The following is a 13,580-nucleotide window of genomic DNA, read 5'->3' on the forward strand; positions in this document are numbered from 1 at the left end:
GCTTCCGATTCAAGGGATTCAGGTTTCATCCCTGGTCAGGGAACTACCGGGAGCCGGCATATTGTATATTGAGTGCATATTGCATATTGAGTGCAGCACTTTCCACAGCATCATCTTTCAGGATCTGGAATAGCTCAACTGGAATTCTATCACTGCCGGGAGCCAGCGTGAGGAGCTCCACCCATGACAAAGGTCATGAGGAAGGAGGCTCGGCATACGAAAAGGCGGGATCGAGCCTCAGGAGTCCCCCTGGAAATTCTCGAGCATCTACCCCCAAAACCAGAGTCTGCCTACTTTCTGCTTTGTGCTTTCACCTACACCTCTGACTTTACGGGGGGCTGTCCCCCACTACCTCTCTCTGAAAAAAGGAGTTAGCTTACAGCTCCAGTTAATAATTCCTGGGTGTGACAGTGTTTAACCTACAAACTCCTTTGGAAATCCTCTAGCCTGCCTGAATAGGTTTTTCCGGCCACATGTGATTGTTCAGAGCCTCCCAACTGTGAGAGGCAGGAGATGTTCTAAACTGTCTAAACACAGATTCTTTTGAGTAGTTAAAAGATTGATTAGAAATTGTATTGGTGAAGGGTTTTTCACTTATTGGGCCAATGTTTGCTGCTAAGTCTCCATACCCCTTACCTACTGTGTCCTTGGCAGTGTATTGATTGATATAATGGATGTATAGAAATGTAAGTAGTAGCCTCAATGTTTGTAACCTTGGACCCTTGAGTTAATTCTTTTCTTGATTGAGCCCACCTCACCTTTGCCCTATAGGAATGCAGCTTTGTCCAATGCTTTTTTGGAGGCTGGTGCCTGACTTTCGAATAATCACCTTTAGAGAAAAATAAGTTTCTTAAAATGTTAACAGGCCTCCTGGCCAGAAGATGATGTAATTCACCTGAACTTTTGCATATGATAAGTTTGAAAGCCTGGCTTCGATTAGAACCAGGAACTGCTGTCCTTGCATGACTCCACCCCTTCCCCCATTATCCTCTATGCATAACTTAAGGTATAAAAACTATTTTGGAAAATAAAGTGCGGGCCTTGTTCACCAAAATTTGGTCTCCCCATGTCGCTCTCTCTCCCAAATTCTGGCTGAGTCTCCATCTGGAGCGCGGAACCCACCGTGCTTGCTAATTATGCCTGGGCTTCTAAGATCCGACCGGGGAGGCCTCAGTGTCTCCTCTCCTTCGGGAGAACGGAAGGACGCCTGCGGCCTACGTAAGTGGTGCAAGCTTCTTGTCTTGAAGTTTTATTGGTCTCCCGCGTAAACCAAGCTACTCAGCCTCTTTTCTCCACTGAATTTTCCTACTGAGCTATCCTCATTCTATTACTCTTTATATCTTTGATAAATATTTAAATAAATAGGTGGCCTATGCCATCTCTCCTTCGAATACCCTGGATCAGCCGGGGCTGGACCCCGGCAGGGAACTAAGATCCCACATGCCATGGGGCAACTAAACCCTCAGGACACAACTAGAGAGAACCCTGGGCAGTGCAACTAAGACCTGATGCAGTCAAAAATAAATAAATATTAAAAAAAAAAAAAAAGAAGAAGGAAAGCAGCTACTCTGGATCCCATCCCAGAAGAGAACAAGAAACACAGTTGTAGCTTTCTACCCTCAGGTTGAACCTCTGAACTGTGTGCTCAGCTGTGTTTGATTCTTTGTGACCCCATGGACTGTAGCCCGCCAGGCTCCTCTGTCCATGGGATTTTTCAGGCAAGAATACTGGAATGGATTGCTGTTCCTCCTTCAGGGGATGTTCCCCACCCAGGGGTCCTGCATTCCCTGGTGGTAAAGCGTCTGTCTACAGTGTGGGAGACCTGGGTTCGATCCCTGGGTCGGGAAGATTCCCTGGAGAAGGAAATGGCAACCCACTCCAGTACTCTTGCCTAGAAAATCCCATAGTCAGAGGAGCCTGGTCCATGGCGTTGCAAAGAGTTGGACACGACTGAGCGACTTCACTTTCACTTTTTCTTTAGGCTGAGCCATCCTGGAAGCCCACCTTGATGTTATGGGAGCTTTTATTCCCCCCCTAGCCACCCCACATGGCTTGCAGGATCTTAGTTCCCCGACCAGGGACTGAACCTGGGCCGTCAGCAGTAAAAGCAGCGAGTCTTAACCACTGGATCACCAGGGAATTCACGGTACTAGGCGTTTGCCCATTGTATCTCATTTAAATCTCACATGCACCCACATGCATCACTATGGGAGCATTTTAGCAGTAGCCCCAACCACCTCCTAGGAAATGCACCAGGTTTCCCAGTCTGTGAAATGGGTTGTGTGATTTACCTTTCCAAGTAAACTTTAAAGGCCTTACTGGAGCTGATACTCGGTTTTGTGCCTGATCCAAAAGGGCAAATTGATGGTGAGAACCTTCAAATGGGAAGCAAGAAAAGAGCTCAAAGGAAGTCCCCCTCTACGCCCGCACCACGCCCTCCCCCCGCCCCCCGCCTCCGCCACCTCTTTTATCTGATCTGGGACCTAAGCATCTGAAAGTCCCAGGAGTCACAACAGCAAGTACCCCATTGATCCAGGCCGTACCGTGTTAAAAGCACTGGATTAGATTATTTCAGCTTGAGTTTTGCGCCTGAGTTCGCTTTTCCGAGCCTCAGCCCCCTTCCTCATCTTAAAGTGGGATGATAATGATTCCAAAGACTGACTGAGCCAGGCGCACATTGCGTAGCAGACGCCGCCGGGGCGCACCCCCGCCTCCGCCCAGCGGATCTAGCGGTCCCGGGCCGCAACCGCCGTCCACGCCCCCGCGGGCGGATTCCCCCATGGCCTCCCGCGCCGCGCGGCGGGGACCCAAGTGATTGCAAACAGCCGCCGGCCTCATTAGGAGACGTGTAATTAGCGGCTGGCGAGGCGGGAGCAGACACCGGCTAATTACCGCCGGGAACGGCCTGTGCCGCTGACGCCTCCCCTCCCTGCAGCCCGGCCCGCGGGTGTCGGGACCCCGGTCGGTCGGGAACGCAGGGCGCCGGGCGCCGGGCAGGATCCGAGGAGAGGAGGCCCAGGACGGACCCGGTGTGCTTCCCCCGGGGCTGTGCCTGCGGGTGGCAGTAAATCATTCGCTCAAAATCGTGTTTACAGTACACTCAAGGTGCTAGCTACGCGTTTGCCCGTGGTATCTCGTTTAAACCTCATATGCACCACGCACGAGGGAGGAACCATTATTATCCCATTACACAGATGAGGAAATTGAGATCTGGAGACATGAATTAATCGCCCCGACAGCACGTGTCTGGTAAATGACGGAGAGATTCTAACTTACACCTGTAGTCTCGCCAATGTATATACAAAGTGGACGGCGAAACCGCTCACAGGAAGACTTCAGCGGTGTGGACCAGAGCCAGGACCCCGAAGTCGGATGGCCTGGAATTGGAATTCTGATCTTGCTTCTGACTGAACGTGTGACTTTGGTCAGAGCCCCAGCTACATCTATGAAATGGCGCGATTTGGGGATTAAATGAGTTGAAGGCTGGAGTTAGGGGAGTTATTTTAAGGATGGAAGGGGAGGCGGGAAACGCAGAGGCCGAGACTTTCTCCACACATTACGAGCATCTGCCGCCCCCTGCTGGCCAAAGGAGGACGCTGGCGAGGACCGTTTTCAGATAATGAGGTGGTTCTTGGGTGAGAAGGAAAGAGCCCTCGGCAGGGCCACAGCTGTCCCCCCTTTAAGGTGATTTAGAGTGAGAGATGGAAAAATTGAGAACTCATTCCAAATACTGCAAACATTCGGTTGTGAAATCCGACTCCCTTCATGGTTCTCACAGGGCCTGCCAGGTCCCTGACAGGTCTACAAATAAATAGTCAAGGATAGCTACAAAGAGTTAGATATAAGGCTGAGCATCAAAGCACTGGGTATAACAAGAAATTATGGAACAAATTTAAATGTCCATCATGGAAATATAGACCTGTTTAGCAGTGGTAAAACTAAACAATGCCATCTGGGGCAGCTGAAAAATAACCTTGAAGAATTGTTGTTGTTGTGGCTCAGTCACTACATCGTAAACAGTTGACATGAAAATATAGTCAGAAGACAGAATGAATCTAAAGACAATATGATAAGAGAAAGGAGCCATACACACAGGCACACACAAACATGCTGTTGGAGATTTATATTTATATAAAGTTCAAGAACATGGGAAAACTGTTGTTCAAGTGGTAAAAAATCTGCCTGCAATGCCAGAGACCCGGGTTCAATCCCTGGGTCAGGAAGATCCTCTGGAGAAGGGCATGGCAACCCACTCCAGTATCCTTGCCTGGAGAATCCCATGGACAGAGGAGCCTGGCAGGCTACAGTCCATGGGGTCACAAAGAGTCGGACACGACTGAGCGACTAACACACACATATACACAAAGTTCAAGAACAGACAAAGTTTATCAATCATGATAGAAATCAGAATAGAGATCACTTCTGAGAAGGTTTTTGGCTGAGAAGAGGGCACAGGAACCTTCTTGGGCACTGGAAATGTTTTATCTCTTTATCTGGGCAATAGTTGCAAAAGTCTATACATTTGTAAAAATTCACTTAATATGCTCTTTATGTATGTTATGCCTCACTAAGATAACTTTTATTTTTTAAAGGATATTCGGGCAGGGGGGCAAAGAATACTAAACTGTATGATTCTATTGTTAAAAAGAAAATAAAAGGAAAAATATAATTTAACATACAGGAGAAGTTCTCATCTCAGTTTTTTTTTTTTTGGTCTCAGGACACTTTTTCACTCATTAAATTATTGAGGATCCCAAAAAGCTTTTGTTTCATGGAATATGTTGATATTTACCATGTTTATTAAACTGAGAAATATCTAAAACACAACGCACAATTCTTTTCACCATCAGAGCAATAATGTCAGTACATGTCATGTGGCCTCTGGAAAACTTTACTGTCCACTCTGAGAAAGTGAAACAAATACCATCTTAGTACTATTATGAAAGTAACTTGATCCTGGAGACTCTCTGAAAGAATCTCAGAAAACTCAATGGTTCCTGGACCTCACACAGAGAACTGCAGGCATGGGGGAAAACTAGGGAAGAAAACCCACTACATGATAAATTATGCTCTCTTGATGCTGGGGTTATAACTTATCTTTATTTGCTTCTTTGTGCTTTTCTGTTTAAAAAACGAGTACACACAGAATAAACAGAAACAAAATATAATGATCACAGATGGTTTTTGCACAAAAGATGAGACAATACACCTGACTCCATAAGGTTGTTGAAAGGCCTAAACAGTAATAACATATTTGGCTGTAAGGTGGAATTGAACCGAGCTGTAATCTGAATATAAGAGTCCTAATTTCCCCTCTGTGAATCCTTGGCTTGTGAGTGCAAGATCTTGCCCTCAAGACCTTCCAGCATGGGGAGAAAATATAAATGCACACACGACTGTGTTGCAAGGTAATAGAAAGAAAACATCGTGGAGGCTCCAAATGCCGCGGGTGCATCCTACAAAATTAATGAGTGGGCACAACCACCCATCACAGGCACAAAAAAGGACTCAATCGCGCAGCCTACCTCCCAACAGCTGCGCGAGCTCCATCAGCTCAGAACTGAGCAGGACGCCTGCGCACCGTAGAGAGAGGCGGAGTTCAGGGGAGACTGACACAGGGCTCCGTCTACATTCTAGCTCCGCCTCCCTGAGTGGCTGCCAGGCCAACTTCCTATTGGCCGCCGAGGAGAAAGCAGACTTCCGGTTTGCGCGTCTGGCCGCCGGAGGTGGAGGCAGCCATGGTGCGGTTTAAGCATAGGTAAGCAGTCTCTTGCCAACAGCCCCTTGCCCGGACCCCGTGGGCCTGGCCCCATGCTCACTTCCCTCCCTCCCGCCCGCCACAGGTACCTGCTCTGCGAAGTGGTGTCTGACGACCCCCGCTGCCGCCTGACTCTGGAGGACCGAGTGCTGGGCACCCTGGTACGGGACACGATCGCCCGCGTGCACGGGACTTTCGGTGCTGCCGCCTGTTCCATCGGCTTCGCGGGTGCGAGGGTGCTTGGGAACCGGGTGGACGGCGGGGCTTGGAGGGGGCGGTGGCCACAGGAGGGAGAAAGAAGGGGCACGAACGACCCCGGGAACTGCCAGGCCTTGTGTACTGTGTCCTATGTAAGATACCGTTCTTTTTAGCAGGGTCGCATCCCGAGGTCTGGGTGAATCGTTAGGCAGAGAGCTAGCTAATAGTAGGCCACGAGTTCAGTCCTTGAGTTGGGAAGATCCCCTGGAGAAGGGTATTCTTTCCTGGAGAATCCCATGGACAGAGAGAGCTTGGCGGGTTACAGCCCATAGGGTCACAAAAGAGCCGGACATGAGTGAAGCGACTTAGTAGGCAGTGGGACATTGGGCAAGAAGCCCTTGTATCTAATTACCCTTGAAAAGGGCCTGTACAGGACGCATAGTTGCGTGTATGTAAATAGGAGCAGGCCCTCTCAACATCCACACTACTGCCATTCACTTTTACCATATTCTTTGAAATTGAATTCCATAGGTGCTTCACATAGGCATAGCTGTCCTACCTCAGGTGAGACTCAGTTGACTGTTTGAAAAACCTACATAGCCCAGTTACAGGACAACTTGGTTTTCAGCCAGGGGTTTTCTGAAGAAGGTGGATCTCTGCACTCCCCACCCATTTATTAACTAGTCAATGCATTAGAAGAACATTTTAAATTCTAAATTCACCAATTCTGAGTGGTGTTCAAGGCACTGGATGTTTCTCCCTTCTGTAAATGAAGTGTTAAGTTGCTAAGTCTTGTCTGACTGAGGCTCCTATCCGATTCATGAAATTCTCCAGGTAAGAATACTGGAGTGGATAGCCGTTACTTCTCCAGGGGATCGTCCCAACCCAGGGTTCAAACCTGGGTCTTTTGCATTACAGGGGGATTCTTTACCATCTGTAAGTGAGCTGTCCTACTAATTTTTTTCCCCCTTCAGAAATGAAGTTTTTACTTACTGATGAATTCATTCCAAGTGCCACTGTCTTGAGCCATTTCTGATCTCTAGCACATAGGCGTTTAATTATCCAAAGACTTTTAACCCATCCCTGACAGTCCAAATGATTTTTTCTTCCCCCCTGCTGTAGTGCGATACCTCAATGCCTATACCGGAATAGTGCTACTTCGATGCAGGAAGGAATTCTATCGGCTTGTGTGGTCAGCTCTTCCCTTCATCACATCCTTGGAGAACAAAGGACACCGCTACCCGTGTTTTCTCAACACCTTACACGTGGGAGGTAGGGGTGCATGGGATATGGCTGGTTTTGTAGCAGGTTCAGCATTCGGTCTTCTGTGGTAGGTGGCTATTCCTGCTCTCCTGCTAAAGGCAAGATACTTTTTCCGAGCTCTCAAGACTCTGAGGCAAATACTTTCCACAAGCTGCTGACCACAAAGCTCTTACCTATGCCAGGTACAATTAGAACATGCCAGAAGTTCCTGATTCAGTACAACAGGAGACAGCTGCTGATCCTGTTGCAGAACTGTACTGATGAAGGTAAGGGATGCTAGCCTTGTGCCCACTGAGCAGGGACTGGCCATGGCCTCTGGCTGAATGAGAACTCACTCATGCTCTTCACCATGCTCTTTCTCCAGGAGAGCGGGAGGCTATCCAGAAGTCTGTCACTAAAAGCTGTTTACTAGAGGAGGAGTCAGCTGGGGAGGAGCTTTCTGATAGTGGCGGCGAGGAGACTGCTGAGCCAATGGAGTGAACCTTTGCACGTTATGCTGTGCCCAGGCCTTGGGGTCCACCCGCTGGGATGGGACATTCTGAGAGGCAGCAGCATCTTCTGCAGTTCCCAAACTGGATGACTGCGGACCAGAGGCCAGGTGACCAGCTCAAAATGGACTTACGTAAAACTAATCAAAGTCACCTTTACCCAGCATTGCCCGGTTAAGTTGTTCTGCAGGTTGTGAACCCCCTGTCCTTATACACACCTTTGTATCTAACTGCCTGGCAGAGCAGGTTTACTAAATGTATTTGGTTTCTGTTAGCACTTAGTGTGCATGTGAAGTTCATGGTTGGCCTAGTCTCTTTCCCTTTCTATCCCTGGCCTCAGTAGCAAGACCAGCTCCCTGTGTGGTACTAGATGTATAGGCTCCCACTGGAGACCCGATAGCCCTGCCCCTCGGTTGGGCCCTAAGCAATCCAGGTCATTCGGACTAGCAGTTTTGAAGTTTACCTGTCCACAGTGCAGGGCGTGTAGGATCTCAGCTCCTCGACCAGGGATTGATCCCAGGCCCCTCACAGTGGAAACTCAGAGTCTTAACCACTAGACATCTATGGAAGTCCCCAGAGTAATAGTGTTAGTGAGACACAGCAACTAAACCGGCACAGATCTAGAGCTGGTCTCAATGACCCAAAGGACCTTAAAAATAAACAGATTCTTTGCCAATGCTTTACCAGGTAACCTGACAAAAAAATAAATAATAATACAATTCTTACACTTTTGAGTGGGGGAAAATATCTTTGTAATAATGATGTCACCTGACCTCATGATTACAAAGTCAAATAGCAGCTGCCAACATCTGGTGGTTCTCTGCAGTTCCACCCTCTCTACTGCCTTATACCTGCCTGGCACCTGAAGGTAGGTGAGACAATACACTCACAGGAATTAGGAGAGACGAGACATGACCCATTTTGATCTGCTACCTACTAAAGACACCTTCGGAGAAGGCAGTGGCACCCCACTCCAGTACTCTTGCCTGGAAAATCCCATGGACGGAGGAGCCTGGTAAGCTGCAGTCCATGGGGTCGCTAGGAGTCGGACACGACTGAGCGACTTCACTTTCATTTTTCAGGCGTTGGAGAAGGACATGGCAAGCCACTCCAGTGTTCTTGCCTGGAGAATCCCAGGGACGGGGGAGCCTGGTGGGCTGCCGTCTCTGGGGTTGCACAGTTGGACACGACTGAAGCGACTTAGCAGCAGCAGCAAAGACACTTCAAGGAGATATTCTCTCCTTCATAAAATGGACATCACTCAAAAGTCCCTTACATATTATAATACATTTAACAAACATCTGTCATTTTAAAAATGGGAGGGTAGAATTAATGAGCCCAGATCAAGAACCCTTTAGGCCTGACACTAGGAAAGACATGACTCCATGAAAACAGATTTGCTCAAGTTCACAGCAGCCATTACCTTAACCTATTAAGAAATAGACGTCTAGCTGACCTGAAATAAATCTTAAAGAAACCAGAAAGCTCACAATGCTTATGCAGGTGATTTATTGCAACTATTTGCCTTCATAGTCTATTATACCTAGAGGTCACTTTATTAAGCAGCAAAATAATTCACATCACTCAAATTCATTCAGCTCAAACCAAGGCATAAGACTGCTCTAGACAACAGGGAGGCAGTGGGGGGCAGGGGTTGGGGAGGCATCCCACTGCTTTCAAACCTGTCCTGCTCTGCCTCCAGGTGTGCCAGACTCCTCCGTTTCTGTAATTCATTCAGGCCACTGTCGCTTGAAACAGGCTTGACCTAAAGGCTATCAGGTCCTAGGGCCTCCTTAGTCAATGACAGTTACAACTTTCTGTGCCCAACAAAAGATAAAACCCTCGAGCACACATACAAGTGCAACCTGGGTCTGACACCACAGCCTGGTTGTTGTAAGAAAAACTACAATTCAAGCTGGGTATCCTGCATCCATTTTATTCCCATCCCTGTTTCTTTAACAAGAGGAGTACTGAACAGATAGAAAAGATTCAACTATTTTTAAAAGACACACCAATAGGTGTGCTGAAAGCAAGGTGCCCTAACACTGGTTTGGGCTGCTCCAAGAGACTAAAACTTAAGTTGGGGTTGAAAAAACTAATTACACATGGGTCAAAAAGACTACCTGGCGACAAACTAAAACCTTGGCAGGAAGAGCTCTCTTGTGAGTGTCAATACTTTATTTTGGTGTAAAGACGGGAAGCTGGAAAATACACTGTATTTAAAATTTTCTTGGTTCCCCCTCACATTGTGGAAACCCCCTCCCCCCAGAGCTAATCTGTTCAAACTCAAATACTTAAAAATTACAGCAGCAAAACAAAAGCGCAAATAAAAAGAAAACCAGATGGAGAAGTTAGCCTGGGCCAGTAGTGTCACTTGGTGTGGACGACGGAGGTGCTGAACAGCAGCTTCTGTTTCTGTTTTTTTCTTTTCTTTCCTCCTTTCTCTTCTAAACAAAACACAGAAAGAACTTAGCTTAGAATGCCACCCCGTTGCCCCCTGGCCAGTTTCCACTGATGGGAGTCATAAGCAATGTGAGTGCAGGCTCTGGAGTTAGACTGCCTGGAGTCAAATACTGGACCTTGCACTCTCTGGGTGTTTGTCTTCAGACACATCACTTAGATGCCCAGCCCAGCTCATCTGTAATGTGAATTCTACCCATTTAATATGGTTACTGGGAGAATAAAATTAGCACAATGCTAGGCGTGTAGGAAGCATATCATAAATGCTAGTCGTGAATACCACAGGGGTGTACTTTTGAGTTTGACCTCCATCTATCTATTAGCCACCTTCACCACCTCAGGATTCAGAAATCTATAAGGCTGGGGGGAAAAAGTTACACAGAATTTCACAAAGGCCTCAAGAATTAATCTGGGGTGCAAAAAGGAGCCATCTGATATACCAGATGGAATGTTAGTTAACACTAGAACGTGAGCCCTGAGGTTCAGAGGGAAAGCGCCAAGTGATTAGTGATCAGTGCCCCTGGATCCAGGAGGAAACCACAGCCCTGAGCTGAGCACCCCGCTCCTGTGCCTTTACCAGAGAGCGGATCTGAAGTCACCGGTGTGTCCAGTTTCATGAAGGCTGCTTCAATAGCTTGGCTGAAGGAATTCTGGAAACTGGGCACAGGAACGCGGTCTGAGTTATCACTCTCCCCATCGCTGTCCACAGGGGCAGGAGGACCTAAGGTGTTTTCATCTAAAAAAGACCAGTGTTAAAATTGCAGAAACAACTCCAGAGCCTTCTACTTTCTGAAACGGCCCAAGCTTCCCCTTTATCAGCGGGCCATTCTCACCTTTTTTTGGAGCAGTTTTGGGCCATACATCTGCTTTTGCTTTTCCAACTCTCAGCATCTGCCGAAGTGGGAAAAGGAAGGGAAAGAATTTAAGTTACTGATCCTATTTCTTCTCCAGACTGCTACCTTGACACTGACTGGTACAGGGGACAAAGAATCAACTACCCCCACTGGGAAAAAATTTTCTGGATACTTCTTTCCCTAACACAGTGTTTTCCTCATGTCCCCTATATCCTGAACTGGCAGTGAAACTAACAAGGTGGGAAACCAGACCTGTTCTGTTCCTTAGGAAACAGGTAAAGAATACTGCAAAGAATGCACAAGAGATTTATACTCTGATTTTGAAGTGGGGAATCCTGACTTTGTGTCATTCCTTTCTTCTGGACAAAATTTCCCTCCTCTTCTGGAGATGCCTAAAAACATCAACATTACTCCTCTTGCAGTAAGGAGTGTACAGGACCTTCCAAATTTAAAACAAACCGCCTGCCGCGCAAACCTCAGTTACCTAAGGCCACAAAAACCAATTTAACTTTATCCCGAAACTGCTCCCACAGCTCTCATTACCTTTCAGTCTTTGCTGTTCCAATAGCTCCTTAACTATTAACATTTAGATTCAGCCATAAACCAGATTCCTGAAAGTATAGTAACATCAGAACAATCCCTCCCGAAAGAGGAATTTTTCATCTCAGTTGGCCAAGGCCAGCTCTGTAAGTGCTGAGGGTCACTTTGCATCCTATCTACCGCACATGACATGCCACCAAAAGCAGGGTGTATTGTACCAAGAAACAAACCCCACAAGATTCACGTCAGCATGCCTGTCCCGAATGTGTCCCAACCTGGGGCTTGCATATTATGCAAAATGAATTCAACTGGCAGATACTGATTTCACTGATGAACTTCCTTCATCATATACTACTGTGAAAATCTGCTCCCTTGGTCCCCAAGAGTTTGGGGTCTAACACAGTACAACATCTGAATCATCTTATAAGATCATTAAAATCTCACCTATATTTTAATCTCACCAAAAATGTTTAAATGTTTAGCCTGGGTCCACTCATGAAGAAACAATCAGAAAATCTACAGTGTAGGATCATTTATAGAACAACAGGCCTAGATGCTTCAAAAATACCCATGTGGTTTAGCCACTAAGTCGTGTCCAACTCTTGTGACCTCATGGACTGTAGCCTGCCTTCTCTGTCCATGGGATTTTCCAGGCAAGAATACTGGAGTGGGTTGCCATGCCCTCTTCCAGGGCATCTTCCCGACCCAGGAATCGAACCAGGGACTCCTGCATTGCAGGCAGATTATTTACCAACTGAGCTATGAGGCAAGCCCCCAAAATATCCATGCCACATGTTAAAAAAAAAAAAAAAAAAAAAACAGAAGCCAGGGGAACTGTTATGGGTCAAAGGAGACTGAAGAGAGTTGAAACACTAAATGCAATGAACAGTCTGACTGAATCTGACTGAAAACAATATAGGACACTGAGACAAAAGGGAAAATAGAAATATGTGCCATCTTAGACAGTATTAAATCAGCTGAATGTCTTTGATGTAACAATGATAACTGTGGGCATATAGGAGAATGTCATTTGAGTGGTATGTATCTCCCAAGTATTTAGTGGTGAAATGTCATTCATGAGGTCTGTATCTTATTTTCAACACAGCAAAAAAAGAGAGAAAAAGCAAATATAGCAAAACAGTAACTACTGGTCAATCTGAGTGAAAAGTATGAATATTCATTACACTATCCTTTCAACTCTTTAAGTTTGAAGTTTTTCAAAATATAATGATGAAAAATGCAATGGCAGTAAAACCTAGCTAAAAAAACAACTCAGACATTGACCTAACTCCTGGGAGCCACTTGCTTATACCTCTGAAACCAGGTAGTTCATTTTCAGGATCACTCTCAATTATTTCATCCTCGACTTCAAGGACTCTCCTCACCAAAGTTGAATTCCTGCTCATTTCTCAGCACAAACTTCCATCTATATGTGAGAAACGTCTGTTATCAACTACCTGCTTTAAAGAACTATTAAGCAAATGAGTCCAAACTAGTCCCAAAGAAATGAACACTAACTTCCTATGGGGTGCTTGTCAGCTGTCTGTCCATCTTCCTCAGTTATCAAATGCAGGAATGCTGACTGTTTGCTTATTTTAAAGATTGACACTGATTTGACATCAAATCTTAGTAGCCTAGTGCTCCCTTCAACCCATCTCAAGACAGCCACTTTGGCTAGTTAGTTACAGGATAACCAAAACAACCTTCCCCTTCCCAAAGCAAAGAATGGTTTATTATATTTCATACCACCTAAGTCAGAGGTCCCAGAACTAGGGGCCAGTTAAAATTGACTGACATATCCCCAGCCCCTAGATCAGTGTTAGTACACGAATAATCTAGTGACTTGTTAAATAATTAAAACTCTGATTCTTCCTCAGCTATTCTTGGCTTCTGTCCTTGGTAAGTTTATGGTAGTATCTGAGACTAAATCCATGAGCTTCTCTTTAAAGCGCCTTGCATGATTTTGAAAGTCAGGGTGACATTAGCCTGTAAATCTCCCGTCTCCAGCAGAGATTTCCA

The 13,580-nt window shown here is 46.4% G+C and overlaps 2 protein-coding genes across 2 annotated transcripts in view; one reads left to right on the top strand and one right to left on the bottom strand.

Annotated features, from left to right (window-relative positions):
• The first annotated feature begins 5,667 nt into the window (after nt 1-5,667).
• On the top strand, nt 5,668-7,981 carry POP5 (POP5 homolog, ribonuclease P/MRP subunit). Its single transcript, XM_005891484.3, has 5 exons — nt 5,668-5,758; nt 5,844-5,986; nt 7,079-7,228; nt 7,402-7,485; nt 7,584-7,981. Exons 1-5 carry the CDS (start codon nt 5,739-5,741, stop codon nt 7,697-7,699), a joined length of 513 nt encoding a protein of 170 aa, XP_005891546.1. The 5' UTR covers nt 5,668-5,738; the 3' UTR covers nt 7,700-7,981.
• Nucleotides 7,982-9,199: 1,218 nt separating this feature from the next.
• Nucleotides 9,200-13,580, bottom strand: part of RNF10 (ring finger protein 10) — a 33,331-nt gene continuing 28,950 nt past the window's right edge. The window contains exons 15-17 of the mRNA XM_005891485.3: nt 11,001-11,058; nt 10,745-10,903; nt 9,200-10,154 (exon numbers count right to left, since the gene is read on the bottom strand). Of these exons, the coding sequence (XP_005891547.2) occupies nt 10,078-10,154; nt 10,745-10,903; nt 11,001-11,058 (294 nt within the window). The 3' untranslated portion in view covers nt 9,200-10,077. The remainder of the gene's footprint in view (nt 10,155-10,744; nt 10,904-11,000; nt 11,059-13,580) is intronic.

The sequence above is a fragment of the Bos mutus genome, chromosome 17, assembly GCF_027580195.1.
Source record: "Bos mutus isolate GX-2022 chromosome 17, NWIPB_WYAK_1.1, whole genome shotgun sequence".
Taxonomy (NCBI): domain Eukaryota; kingdom Metazoa; phylum Chordata; class Mammalia; order Artiodactyla; family Bovidae; genus Bos; species Bos mutus.